This window comes from Epinephelus lanceolatus, chromosome 5 (assembly GCF_041903045.1).
Source record: "Epinephelus lanceolatus isolate andai-2023 chromosome 5, ASM4190304v1, whole genome shotgun sequence".
Classification (NCBI taxonomy): Eukaryota; Metazoa; Chordata; class Actinopteri; order Perciformes; family Serranidae; genus Epinephelus; species Epinephelus lanceolatus.
The window spans coordinates 35903884-35916478 of record NC_135738.1 but is presented as its reverse complement, the minus strand read 5'-3'; the positions used below and the strand labels follow the sequence as shown (position 1 = coordinate 35916478).

At 40.5% G+C, this 12595-nt stretch overlaps 1 protein-coding gene across 1 annotated transcript; it reads left to right on the top strand.

The window, feature by feature from the left end:
- Positions 1-2266: 2266 nt before the first annotated feature.
- Positions 2267-11702, top strand: tmem231 (transmembrane protein 231). Its single transcript, XM_033634680.2, has 7 exons — positions 2267-2701; positions 2876-3042; positions 3139-3267; positions 4809-4952; positions 7629-7710; positions 7897-8002; positions 11101-11702. Exons 1-7 carry the CDS (start codon positions 2563-2565, stop codon positions 11261-11263), a joined length of 930 nt encoding a protein of 309 aa, XP_033490571.1. The 5' UTR covers positions 2267-2562; the 3' UTR covers positions 11264-11702.
- The last annotated feature ends 893 nt before the right edge of the window (positions 11703-12595 follow it).

The window sequence follows — 12595 nt, the reverse complement described above, 5'->3', positions numbered from 1 at the left end:
TGTCCTCCACCATTGTTCTCTCCTCCAGTTAGAGATTTTTCTTCAAATCACAAGCATGCTGTCAGTGTTTTATCATTTCATTGTGCTACCACGCAACCTTTCACTCATGCAGCTGCTCTTAGAAGTAGAGACACAAGAGGAATCACTTTTGTAACGATTTCTTCCATGACATTTCTCTTGGGTGTCAATCGAGAGGCTGATCAAGGACCAGTCCCTTATTCTCAGCACAGTGAGACAACGGAGGGGCTTCTTTCTGCTTACATAACCTTTCCAACATGAAGAATACTGCCTTCCACCATGTTTCAACTGATTATGTCAGGTTGTGTTCTGGGATCTTCAGCAGACTTTCTTAAAGCCACTATAACACTGCATTTCCCCTGGATGCAAAGTAGATAATGAAAAGCCTTTATGTAGTCATTCAAAACTAAAGTGTGTGCACAACATACTAGACAGTGCAACCAAAACCGCTTTTTACACCATAGCTACCATGTTGTGACTGTTATCTGTAACTTACACCTGATCAACTGCCAGTTATTTCCCCTTTTGTGATTCTTCTTCCCCACCCTCCCTTTTGGGCTTAAAAGACTCTTGATGTGCACCTGTCTGTTGTAAGCACCACATTGTATCATCTATAGATTTTTCCATTTAACTTTTCCTACTTGTAGCGTGGATCAAGGGTCCTAACAAAGGTTCTGAAACATGTCATCTGCAAGGCCTCTTGTTATATCCAGTGGTCTTGGGGAAAGACCTCAGTGATAAATCAAAATAGCATGGTCTCTTGCCTATGGCAGCTTGGATGGGAATCCTACTTTCACAGTGACACAATATTGAGTAATTTTGCCCCTGCTTCTTCTCACTTCTTTTTCATTGCAGCCCCATGGTCTTTTCTCTCCTTTGTTTCATGGTGTGTGTATGTATTCTGCATACATATACAGATATCTCTTTTTAGTGAACTTTGAAGCAATCATGCCATAAAATGTCAAATCAGGCTACCAAAATAAAGACTAAAGACAGAGCATGAAAGGAAACAATCAGAGGGAAAGCAGCTACTGGCAAACTTGCAAGAAGTTTCTCAGAATGATTATTGGTATGTAATGTGGCAAGCTAGCTTATATTGTATTATTACACGGCTCTATTAAATGCTGTATTCTGATTGGTCAGTCGCGGCATTCAGAGGTCTGATATTACTGTGTAATGACCATTGCTATGTTGTCCAGCGTTGCTAGGGACGCTGCCCTGACAACAGTTACTTTTTTATTGGGCTAACGTAGCCGTTACCGCTTCAAAATAATAATTTACAAGATACAAAGATGGAGTATTTTCATGATATTTCATGATTTTCATTTTCTCTTGATTCCCTGTAGCTATTGTAGCGCAGATTCAGCCATTGCCGGCAGTTTTTTTTTTTCCTCTCCTCCCAATTTTTTTTCTTTCCTCCCGATTTATAAGATGATTTATAAATCAATAAAAATCATATAATTAATCAATATTCTGTCTCAAATTATTTATTTAACTGATAATTAGCCGTGTAATAAGCGGAATGATGTATAATGAGCCGGTGAATACCGGCTGCACGTCGGGGTTCTATTCCCCTGTCTGGAGTTATTTTCCCAGTATTCACCGGCTCATTATACATTATCCCTTACATATTACAGATTGCTGTTAAAGGATGCTGTATTGTGTTCATTTTGACAGCCACAGAGTGGATCAGTTGCAGATACATCATCACCATCTTCTCAAATTACCGAGGATGTCAGAAACAGTGAGATTATAAAGTGGATACTAAATGCCATCTAAAGCAGCCGTTCGCAGCAGATTACATTAAAAGGATATTTCCATTTTACTGTTTTTACAGGTGTGATAATGGATGTATTAAAAGGGGAAGGGGGCCCACTGGGACTACAGGGCCCAGATAACTGTGCCACGCCACTGCTCCCACTGTATGATAAGAACTACAAAAGTGTCAACAAACTGTTGGTGAAATGGCTGCAGAGCCAACATTGCTGACAATTTGATTGAAATAAAATCCAATAATTAGCCCACACTAATACAATCACTCCAGCTCATTTAAAATGAGATATACGACGTTAATTCTGTATCCGTTGGTTTCATGAATGACTTTAAATACCGAACACCGCAAAAGTATCTTCAGGCTGACAGGCTGTGGGGATAACCCTGCATGAACAATCCCAAATCGGAATAGGTGTTGTCTTTTGTCCTATTGTACTGGCATTGCGTGAATGCAGCATGAGTGCTAACACTGCAGCCATGGTAACCGTGAGACGCTAAGCTAACATGGCGCGGTACATGGTCCTTCATTAGCCAGGGTGCTAACGTAAATAGCATGTTTATACGCTACGTTTTTACCGAAAACACTCTCTGTGTTACTTAGCGAGGGTCAGTCTTTGTTTGTTTGGAAGTCTGCCGTCTATGAGCGTTTACTCACGTCAGTCCTACGGGCGCATCCACTCATTTACCATCTATGCTAGCTTGAACATTAACAAACGTTAGCTAGCTAGCAGGCTGATTTGATACTGGCGAACTCCTTTTATATCGTTACCTATGGCTTTCTATGAAGTCTACTCTCACCCGGCTTTGATTCGGTACAAAACGAGTGTTTGCACGAAAGCCACTCTGTTTCTGGTTGTTGTTTTGTGCCTTACCTACATCCCACCTCTGCTCGTTGCCTACAGGAGCCAAGGTAACGTTACAATACTGTGATGTCAAACACTTACATTAGCTTAACTATTACAACCATTGCGTCTGTCGTCATAGTTAAATGATAAACTTTATGAATGTCCCGTTAAGTGTAGATACGCCTACATTTCAATGCTTTTGTTTAAGAAGTAGAAATGCTTGCTTGGTGTTGTCTTAGGTTTCTGGATAAAGAGAAGCACGTATGAGGAGCAGCCGGTTGTGAGGTACCAGTACGAGACTCTGCTGGTGGCAGCTACCAGTACTCAGGGAGACTACGTCGCCTGGAGCACCTTCCCCCATCTAAACAACATGCTCGGGGCCAACCTCCGCATCCCTGCTGTGTCTGTAAGAAGAGAGTTCCTCTGTTCACATCATAATCACTAGCAAACCTCTAAGCAGTATGTTTATTTTGTTAACTGTGTGGGTGAACACACTTTACAGGTGAGAGAGGAGGACCAGAACCAGGATGGGAAGTTGGACCTGCTGGTTTTTCAACTGCAGCTACCTCTAAAACCTGAGGAGCAGGTGTACAGTGTCCAGCTGCTGCTCACCTTCAGCTACAAGCTCTTTGTACGTATTCCTCTGCAGTGCATATAAGACTTACTGTAGATGATTCAGCTGTCTGAATATTAAAGGGGAACACCACCTAATTTAAGAATTCCAGTATGTTATTTATATGGGCTAAGAAAGTTCGCTCAGTATCAATGAACATGAGCTACTCTCTCACAAAGCCAGAAACCAAAGAAGGAAGTTTCAAACTTATGAGACGATAGGGTATAAAGCCTGGAGCCGCTCCGTAGACAATAAATGGGGGACTGATTTTGTGGACCAACAGAATGTTTTTTTTAATACCCGAATGAGCTTTATTCTGTTGTAATGTTCTCAGTTCGGAAACAGAAAATGTGCCTTGCTGAGTCAAAAGATCTGAAATGGGCGTGTCATGTAACAAAACAGCATTGGCCTCTTGTGTGATATGTAACATACGCAACAGCAGCACTTTATAAACAACAACAATGGTATAACAATAACAATCATATACTGTCCATGTTATATGGTGTTGTTTTCCCAATTTGTGGACATGCTTGGCCACTGTTCTTCTTCGTTGAGTTAGCTGCTAACTGGTATCACCTACTTTTTAAATCTCCCACAGTGGGTAGCACGCATAACACGTTGTCAAAACGTCACACCCATGCCACCCATGGTCCCATCCTGCTGGCTGTCCCTTTTATACAGACGTCGTTTGAACACCGTTACTACCTCTGCTGCGAGCTTCAGGGCAAGACAACGCTGTTCTCCCTTTCCATGATCATACCTCATACACAGCACAATGAGGCTTTATACCCTACGACATCACAAATTTGAGTTTCAGCACTCAGTATTTTGGATATGGGAGAGAGCTGTTCAGGTTAACTTATATTTTTAGACTGTCTTAGACCATAGCAGAAACAGGTTTGAATTTTAAAAATGGGCGTAGTTCTCCTTAAAGGGAGCTGTACTCAACGTGATGCTCGGAAATAATGAGTTAGTCATATCTCAGACCAATTCAGATCTTTATGTAGCTAATATCACAATTTCAAGTTACATTACATTAACATTTATTCATGTTAACGTAACATTTTTTGCTACCAAAAACAGATTTTAGGATTAGTCTTAGTTGTTTATTTTTGTCCCCTGATTTCCCCTCATTTGTGTATTTTCATACACAGTTAGTGTAATAATACGTTTGGGGATGAATGTATATTATCGTCATATGCATTGTAACAGAGGTACCCTTGGCCACTAGCCAATACACAGTATATTAGTGTGAACTTCATTCATAGACGCATGGAGTAAGAGCCATTATCTCTTTCATTCTGCCTGCTGCAAAGGGAATTACTTCATGTTTATGGTCATATTAATAGTCAATTTACTATTAAGTAAATGATGGCTTTACAAATAGCACACTAATTAATTAGCTGTTACACTCAGCAAGCCACAGATCCCTTTCTGTGTGTGTATGCCACCCTGGCAGTACAGCCTGCTAACTGCAGTATGACGTCGGACCTATCCAGACCAGCCTCAGTCAATGTCCCAACTTAAGTAAAGCACATTAATTATCTGTGTCCTCCCAGCGGATGTCCACAGTGGTGATGCAGAGCCTGGCTTATGTGCAGCACTCTTCTTCTGTCCCGGGAGCGAAGCTGTTCATCAGCGGAGACCTGAGGCTGCAGCAGAGGACGCCGCTGCCTCACAGGGGACTGTACAACATTTACAATGTGAGAGGACACTGGCACACTGTCTTTCTCTCTGTCCACCAGTTTTTTCCTTTTCCCTTATGCACCAAGACAAATTCAAGTAGAGCAGACTTTGCCACCCATGAATGACATGGAAATATATTTTGACACACTGTGAGACTTTAAAGGGTTACATTGTAACAGGTTTGAGCAGAGCCTGGCAGAGCGCTCTGCAGGAAGGTGAAGCTGAAAACATTCAGCAGAAAAAATTAGTGAAAGGGCAATTTTATGGTGTGATAGTGAACCAGGAACAAAGGCAGTGATAGGATGGATGAGATGAAACTGGAGCTACATGTAAAAGAGACAGTATCACATACAAAGAGGTACAGCGGATGTGTGAATGGGTGAAACAATGGGTTCACACAACCAGAAGGTCCTCTGTGAAGGTTTCTTGTTGTTCCTCTGTGTTTTCTGCTACATGTCAGTTGGTGCAGAGGTCAGAGGCACATATTGTAGTTGTTTTTTTTGTCTTAGTCTTTTGACAAAAATATCCAAGTTTTTGTCAAATATTAGACATTTGATTTGTGTTACTTTTAGTTAACAAAAACTAAAGACTCTTCAGTCTCGTTGTGGTCTGTGACCTTTTAGTCTCATTTTTGTGATGCATTTTAAATTTTTATGTCCTCAGCATTTTGACGCTACAGCTGTCACCATCTTTGTGGTGCACAGTTACCGTGGATACAGGTGTTGTTCTTGCGGAAAAGGCACCATTTACGTACTTGTTCACACACACACACACACACACACACACACACAGACAGTGTCCATTTCACTCTGCTCTGCCTAATACAGACTGACTCTCCTCAGTGAGTCCTGTTTTATAATTTCTAAACTCCAGACTGTTTGATTAGGCCCGCCTTCTCTGTTGTTGCTGCTCAGCCAGCATTACCATCGTCACATGTGCTCTCCCCTGCAGAGCAGTGAATCATTCAAAGCTTTTTCCCTGAAGTACTGTTCATTTCTGGGTTTAGTTTGAGAGGAGAAGCTAAAATGTTGGATAATGCAGTTATATTCTTTAGCCAACATATAGAGGTTGATCGTTGACAGGAACATACTTTTTCCTTCTGATAGCACCATGCAAGATGGCTGACTAAAAATAATGTTATCATGACATCTGCAACACTTGATACTGTTACATGCACTTAACCTTTTTATGAATGTCAGTAAGCTGCCTGCTTATTTGTTCCAACCTTTTTATTGCTGCTTCTTGTCTATTTCTTCCTGGAATGTGGATGAATTCAGTCCTTGAATCTGTATCTTTCAAGAACATAAGAATGATATCTGAAGTTAGTGGTTCGAGGTAATTTATTGTTATTGTACAACACAGGGTTTCACAGTGAAATACAACTGTAGTCCCTTTTATGGTACATTAGAAAAACAAAACAAAACAATTTCTGTGGGTGGACTGTGGAGGATGAAGAAGAGTTGAGGAGTTTACAGCCTGAGGAAAGAAGCCGTTTGGTGGTGCAGCAGCAGATACTTGTGTATTACTTGCCAGACAGCAGCAGGGTGAGCAGACTGTTGCCTGGGTGGGTATAGTCTTTTAGTATCCTTTGGGCTTTGTGCAGGCACCTCTCCTGACCAATATCGCTGATGCTCAGTAGAGGGGTACCAGGGATGTTCTGGGCGGTTTTAATCACCCGCTGCAGAGCCCTCCGATCTTTGGCTGTGCACAAACCATGCTAGTTTTAATGTTTCCAGTCAGGAAATTATCTATTGCTTGTAAAAGTTACCAAGAACTTGGCAGGGGGATTTTGCCTTCTTAAGTTTCCTTCAGAAATACAGTCATTTCTGAGCTTTTTTCACCAGGATGGAAATGTCTGATGGTGAAGTCAGGTTGTTTATAATGCTGATTTCTAGGAACTTAAACAGTTCACTTGTTCTACCTCAGCTCCACTGATTGGGTAGTGTGTCCTCACCTCTTTTTTTCTGTAATCAACAATCAGCACATTGGTTTTGCTGGCACTGAGCAGTAGGTTGTTCACCATTATGCAAGACTGTTGATTTCCCTTCAGACATGAATTCTTACTGTTGTTTGTAATCTGACCGATGATGCCGGTGTCATCCGCAAACTTTACAAAAGTAAATTACAGGTATGGGTGCACAGCGTGAACATGAGGATTGTCAGTGGTTCTTGTTTTACTGACAGAGACAGAATGTTACTGAATGCAACACTAATGGTAGAGCAACAGGTCAAGCCAAGCCAAGCAGCAGATGTTTTGGGTGGCCAGGGAACAGTTTTACTGAACACAAGCTGCAGTGTGTGATTCTGCAGATGTGTTGAGGTCACTAAAGAACACACAATACACATACTTGTAGATTCAGTGTGACTGATGTCCATCCCAAATATTCATCCATTTAGAAATCATAGAAAAAATACACCCCTAATTCAGAAGACTTTATATCTGCAAAGTTGCAGAAATGTAAACAAATATTGTATAATCCCGAATAGAATTAATGTACAGTATTAAAAGGAGCTGACAATCTTGCACCCTGCACCCCTGCACTCTGTGACATCTACATTCTAGTCCTCATAATATTCACAGTATAAACATTTCATTGCAACATACTCAACATGTGCTACCACATGCTGAGGGAGACGTGACTGGAACAGTGGCTCTTCATCTGTTTGTTTGTTTTCTCTCTATTGATGCCTAGGTGTCAGTCATCGATGGCTCCAGCCCCTTTGCAAGTGCATACAACCTTGACAACATAATTAAGAGCTACCAGGATAGAAACTGTAAGTTGACAAAGGCTCTTATTTTGTTTGCTTGGCTTTATTACTGCTGAATAGACCGTGTGACTAAACCCAGAATGGACTCGAGCTGAACCACCACCTTTGAGCAGGATTTAAACCTTGCATATTGCATCCACTGCATTACATGCATTTTGTAAAATGTCTTTTTGTCCTGTTTTTCTACCATAGTGACCACAGTGCTGTCCTGTCCCATGCCCGTCTGGACCGTGGGACGAGCTGCTGGCTCTCCCTTTCAGCTTAATGCTGAGATTCGATACCCCATGGAGGTCATTAGATATCCTTTAATAAATGCAGGAAGGTGTTCTTTTTATACACATTCTATGGAAACAGTTCACTTTAAACCCCCAATGTAGCACTTACTATGAGTAATGTAAACACTAAATATAAAATGTCCTTATAAATGTTTTAACTAAGATCTGAAGTGTTTATTAATGTACAATATTTGTCCAACGTCTCCATGTTTTACCATAGATCGTTTCAAACTTAACACATTTATCCCTCTAAAAGGGTCCCTTTGTATTTCCTGTTGGAATGTTTTGCAGTGTATGTGAATGACTTCAGCTGACAGAAAGTAAACATGGACCCAAAATGTTGCCTGGCAATGCACTTCCAATAAAACAATTATTAATCACCTGTTAATACACCAGCCTCCACTTCTGGGTGCCCACAGGAGGAGTTATAGGTGTTGATAAATACATAACTAAAGACTTAGATCTGTCTCCAATTGTAGTGTGTTATAAACCATTTATTAAATGTTTATATACTATTTATACTGTTCTATTTAAACTGCTTATAAAGCTAAATATAGGCTTAAATAAGGGAAGTAACAGTGTCGGGCAGTCTATAATTTTAGCTATATTTCTTTTATATTCTTTTATGTATATATATATATATATATATATATATATATATACAGTACAGGCCAAAAGTTTGGACACACCTTCTCATTCAATGCGTTTTCTTTATTTTCATGACTATTTACATTGTAGATTCTCACTGAAGGCATCAAAACTATGAATGAACACATGTGGAGTTATGTACTTAACAAAAAAAGGTGAAATAACTGAAAACATGTTTTATATTCTAGTTTCTTCAAAATAGCCACCCTTTGCTCTGATTACTGCTTTGCACACTCTTGGCATTCTCTCCATGAGCTTCAAGAGGTAGTCACCTGAAATGGTTTCCACTTCACAGGTGTGCCTTATCAGGGTTAATTAGTGGAATTTCTTGCTTTATCAATGGGGTTGGGACCATCAGTTGTGTTGTGCAGAAGTCAGGTTAATACACAGCCGACAGCCCTATTGGACAACTGTTAAAATTCATATTATGGCAAGAACCAATCAGCTAACTAAAGAAAAACCAGTGGCCATCATTACTTTAAGAAATGAAGGTCAGTCAGTCCGGAAAATTGCAAAAACTTTAAATGTGTCCCCAAGTGGAGTCGCAAAAACCATCAAGCGCTACAACGAAACTGGCACACATGAGGACCGACCCAGGAAAGGAAGACCAAGAGTCACCTCTGCTTCTGAGGATAAGTTCATCCGAGTCACCAGCCTCAGAAATCGCAAGTTAACAGCAGCTCAGATCAGAGACCAGATGAATGCCACACAGAGTTCTAGCAGCAGACCCATCTCTAGAACAACTGTTAAGAGGAGACTGCGCCAATCAGGCCTTCATGGTCAAATAGCTGCTAGGAAACCACTGCTAAGGAGAGGCAACAAGCAGAAGAGATTTGTTTGGGCCAAGAAACACAAGGAATGGACATTAGACCAGTGGAAATCTGTGCTTTGGTCTGATGAGTCCAAATTTGAGATCTTTGGTTCCAACCGCCGTGTCTTTGTGAGACGCAGAAAAGGTGAACGGATGGATTCCACATGCCTGGTTCCCACTGTGAAGCATGGAGGAGGAGGTGTGATGGTGTGGGGGTGTTTTGCTGGTGACACTGTTGGGGATTTATTCAAAATTGAAGGCACACTGAACCAGCATGGCTACCACAGCATCCTGCAGCGACATGCCATCCCATCCGGTTTGCGTTTAGTTGGACAATCATTTATTTTTCAACAGGACAATGACCCCAAACACACCTCCAGGCTGTGTAAGGGCTATTTGACCAAGAAGGAGAGTGATGGAGTGCTGCGGCAGATGACCTGGCCTCCACAGTCACCGGACCTGAACCCAATCGAGATGGTTTGGGGTGAGCTGGACCGCAGAGTGAAGGCAAAGGGGCCAACAAGTGCTAAACACCTCTGGGAACTCCTTCAAGACTGTTGGAAAGCCATTTCAGGTGACTACCTCTTGAAGCTCATGGAGAGAATGCCAAGAGTGTGCAAAGCAGTAATCAGAGCAAAGGGTGGCTATTTTGAAGAAACTAGAATATAAAACATGTTTTCAGTTATTTCACCTTTATTTGTTAAGTACATAACTCCACATGTGTTCATTCATAGTTTTGATGCCTTCAGTGAGAATCTACAATGTAAATAGTCATGAAAATAAAGAAAACGCATTGAATGAGAAGGTGTGTCCAAACTTTTGGCCTGTACTGTATATATATATACACACATATATATATATATGTATATATATATTTATGTACAAAATTTAAATTAACCTGGTGATATTTTAAAGGTATGTTCCTTTTTGTATTTCTGTTGACCGTTAGGTAAGAAACAAGTGTGGGTCAGGCTCAGCAGTGACACAGCAGGTTTCACCACTGAAAGTGTCCCCTTCTGAAGATTAAGAGTCAAAAGCAGTTAGAATCAATCGTGCAATTGCTGAAAGCTTATAAAACATGTAATTTCAAGTTTATTCCCTGTAAGCAGTTGAATCGTCAGTGGGTATGTATGCACTAAAACACTGAAAGTAGTTGAACTTGTAGTTGGGGCATTTTTCCATTACAGTTATTTTTGAAGCAAAATAACACTGAAAGCCTCAAGAATCCTCGCTTTATTGAAATGTGTCTGAGCTCGTCACATCTGTTGATACACAACATTATCTTAAATCAAGCAAAGAAAAGTGACCAACTTTGATAAATTAATAGATAAACAAGTAAACAGCAGTTGGGGGAAAATATAGGATGCTTTGAGTGTGGCTAGATAATAGTATTGCAGTAATTTGACAACAACACTACAGCTCAGAGTGCAAAATTAAATTCCTTTCACCTCCATTGTATTGGGATGGAAGCAGCGGATATCTTGGACTTTTGTAAATAATATTAAAATGATCTGCATGGCAGATGGGTTAGCAGACCCTGTACGCCACACACTTTCCAAGCTGTCCATATTTGAGTTTTTGTTCAAAACAAGTTGGACTACATCCACTTGCCTGTACTGTGAACTTTTTCTTGCTGTTTCTGCCTTAACCGTCTCCTTCCACCTATCGTCCTGGCTTCTGGGAAACCATCAAATTTGCCTGGATTCAGTATGTCAGTGTCCTCCTCATCTTCCTCTGGGTCTTTGAACGCATCCAGAGATTTGTTTTCCAGAACCAGGTCCTCACCACCGTACCCATACCAGTGGGAAAACCTCACCTGTCATGATGCAGTGGTGGTGCTTGGACCTTCAGGTGTGCATAAACCACCAGGCTGCTTTTTTCAAACAGTGTCACATGTCTTGCAATGACTCGCCAAGACTGATAATCTGTGACTGAATTGTAATACCAAATAAAAGACTGTTTGAGTTTTAGGGATTAGCCATTAGGTCACTTTTGTAATTAAACTTTCCCAGACAGGATTCTATGCAGGCCCTCCTCCACAGGAAGTACACTACTTGTTGCATTTCACCATTGCATTTCTTGTCTTACTGCTGTTTTAAACAATGGAAATTTATAGAAAATATTAATAGATTTCTCATATTTTTCCTATTTGTATGTTTATGACAGTTTGTGACAGTCATTAAAGAAATTATTTGTTGATAAGCTCATTCATTTTTGTATTGTACATAGCTTCAGGTAATGGATAATAAACATTTTGTACTTTATAACATTTTGTATCTTCCTCAACTGTAATGCTTTTATTTACTATTTATTTTTGAATAATTCCTTGGAGTGGAAAAATTAATTTGTAAGCAACAGCAATGAAAATATTAGTGCTTTTAATTATGCAAATGATGGTTATTATGGCACAGTAATAGCAAGGGTGGGAGAACAGACATTGGAATTTTTCTGTCTTCAGTCCTTTCTTAATCCTAAAGGCATGTTAATGTGTGACTGATTAAGTTTCCACTTTACCACATACCATCAGTAGAATACACCTGAGCAGGCCCATACTGTTTCCTGAAGAGGGGTTTTCATTATGAAACAGGCCACATTTTACTACCCTCACCCTTTTCCTCTTTCCCCCTTTATGGGTGGCCCTGCACCTGACTAGAGACTGACTGTAACTGGGACACTGAGAAGATGTTTTTATGTTGTTTTTTTTATATATATATAAAGGATTAAGGTTGGTACCACGTATGTATGGGGATTGCGTCCTCGCAACCTCACAAGACCAACCTGACGTAACATGCAAGCACTTCATTGATCGCAACAGAAAAACAACACGATACACAACTGCCTCTCCTGCAGTCTGCTTTATGTCTGTTAAATGATGGCCTATGAAATAACAAGATTTTACATTGTGGGAGGATAATCTGCAGTACTTCAGAGGCAAGAGTTAAGGTTTTAATTTGTTTTCTGGCTCAATGTCTCAAAAGATGCTTGTTAGTATTTGTGCATGTCCACAATCAGTTTGTTGTCTCTCTCTCTCTCTCTCTCTCTCTCTCTCTCTCTCTCTCTCTCTCTCTTTCTCTCTCTGTGCGTGTGTGTGTGTCTGTGTCTGTGTCTGTGTGTCTGTGAATGTGTAGTTCTGGACCTGCACCACTGTATTAGGTCA

Bases quoted from the DNA above. Each gene is read 5' to 3' on its own strand.
- tmem231 (XM_033634680.2), top strand. From the start codon at position 2,563: ATGGCTTTCTATGAAGTCTACTCTCACCCGGCTTTGATTCGGTACAAA. The intron at 2,702-2,875 runs GTAACGTTACAA...GTGTTGTCTTAG, and splicing joins CGTTGCCTACAGGAGCCAAG to GTTTCTGGATAAAGAGAAGC. The intron at 4,953-7,628 runs GTGAGAGGACAC...ATTGATGCCTAG, and splicing joins GACTGTACAACATTTACAAT to GTGTCAGTCATCGATGGCTC.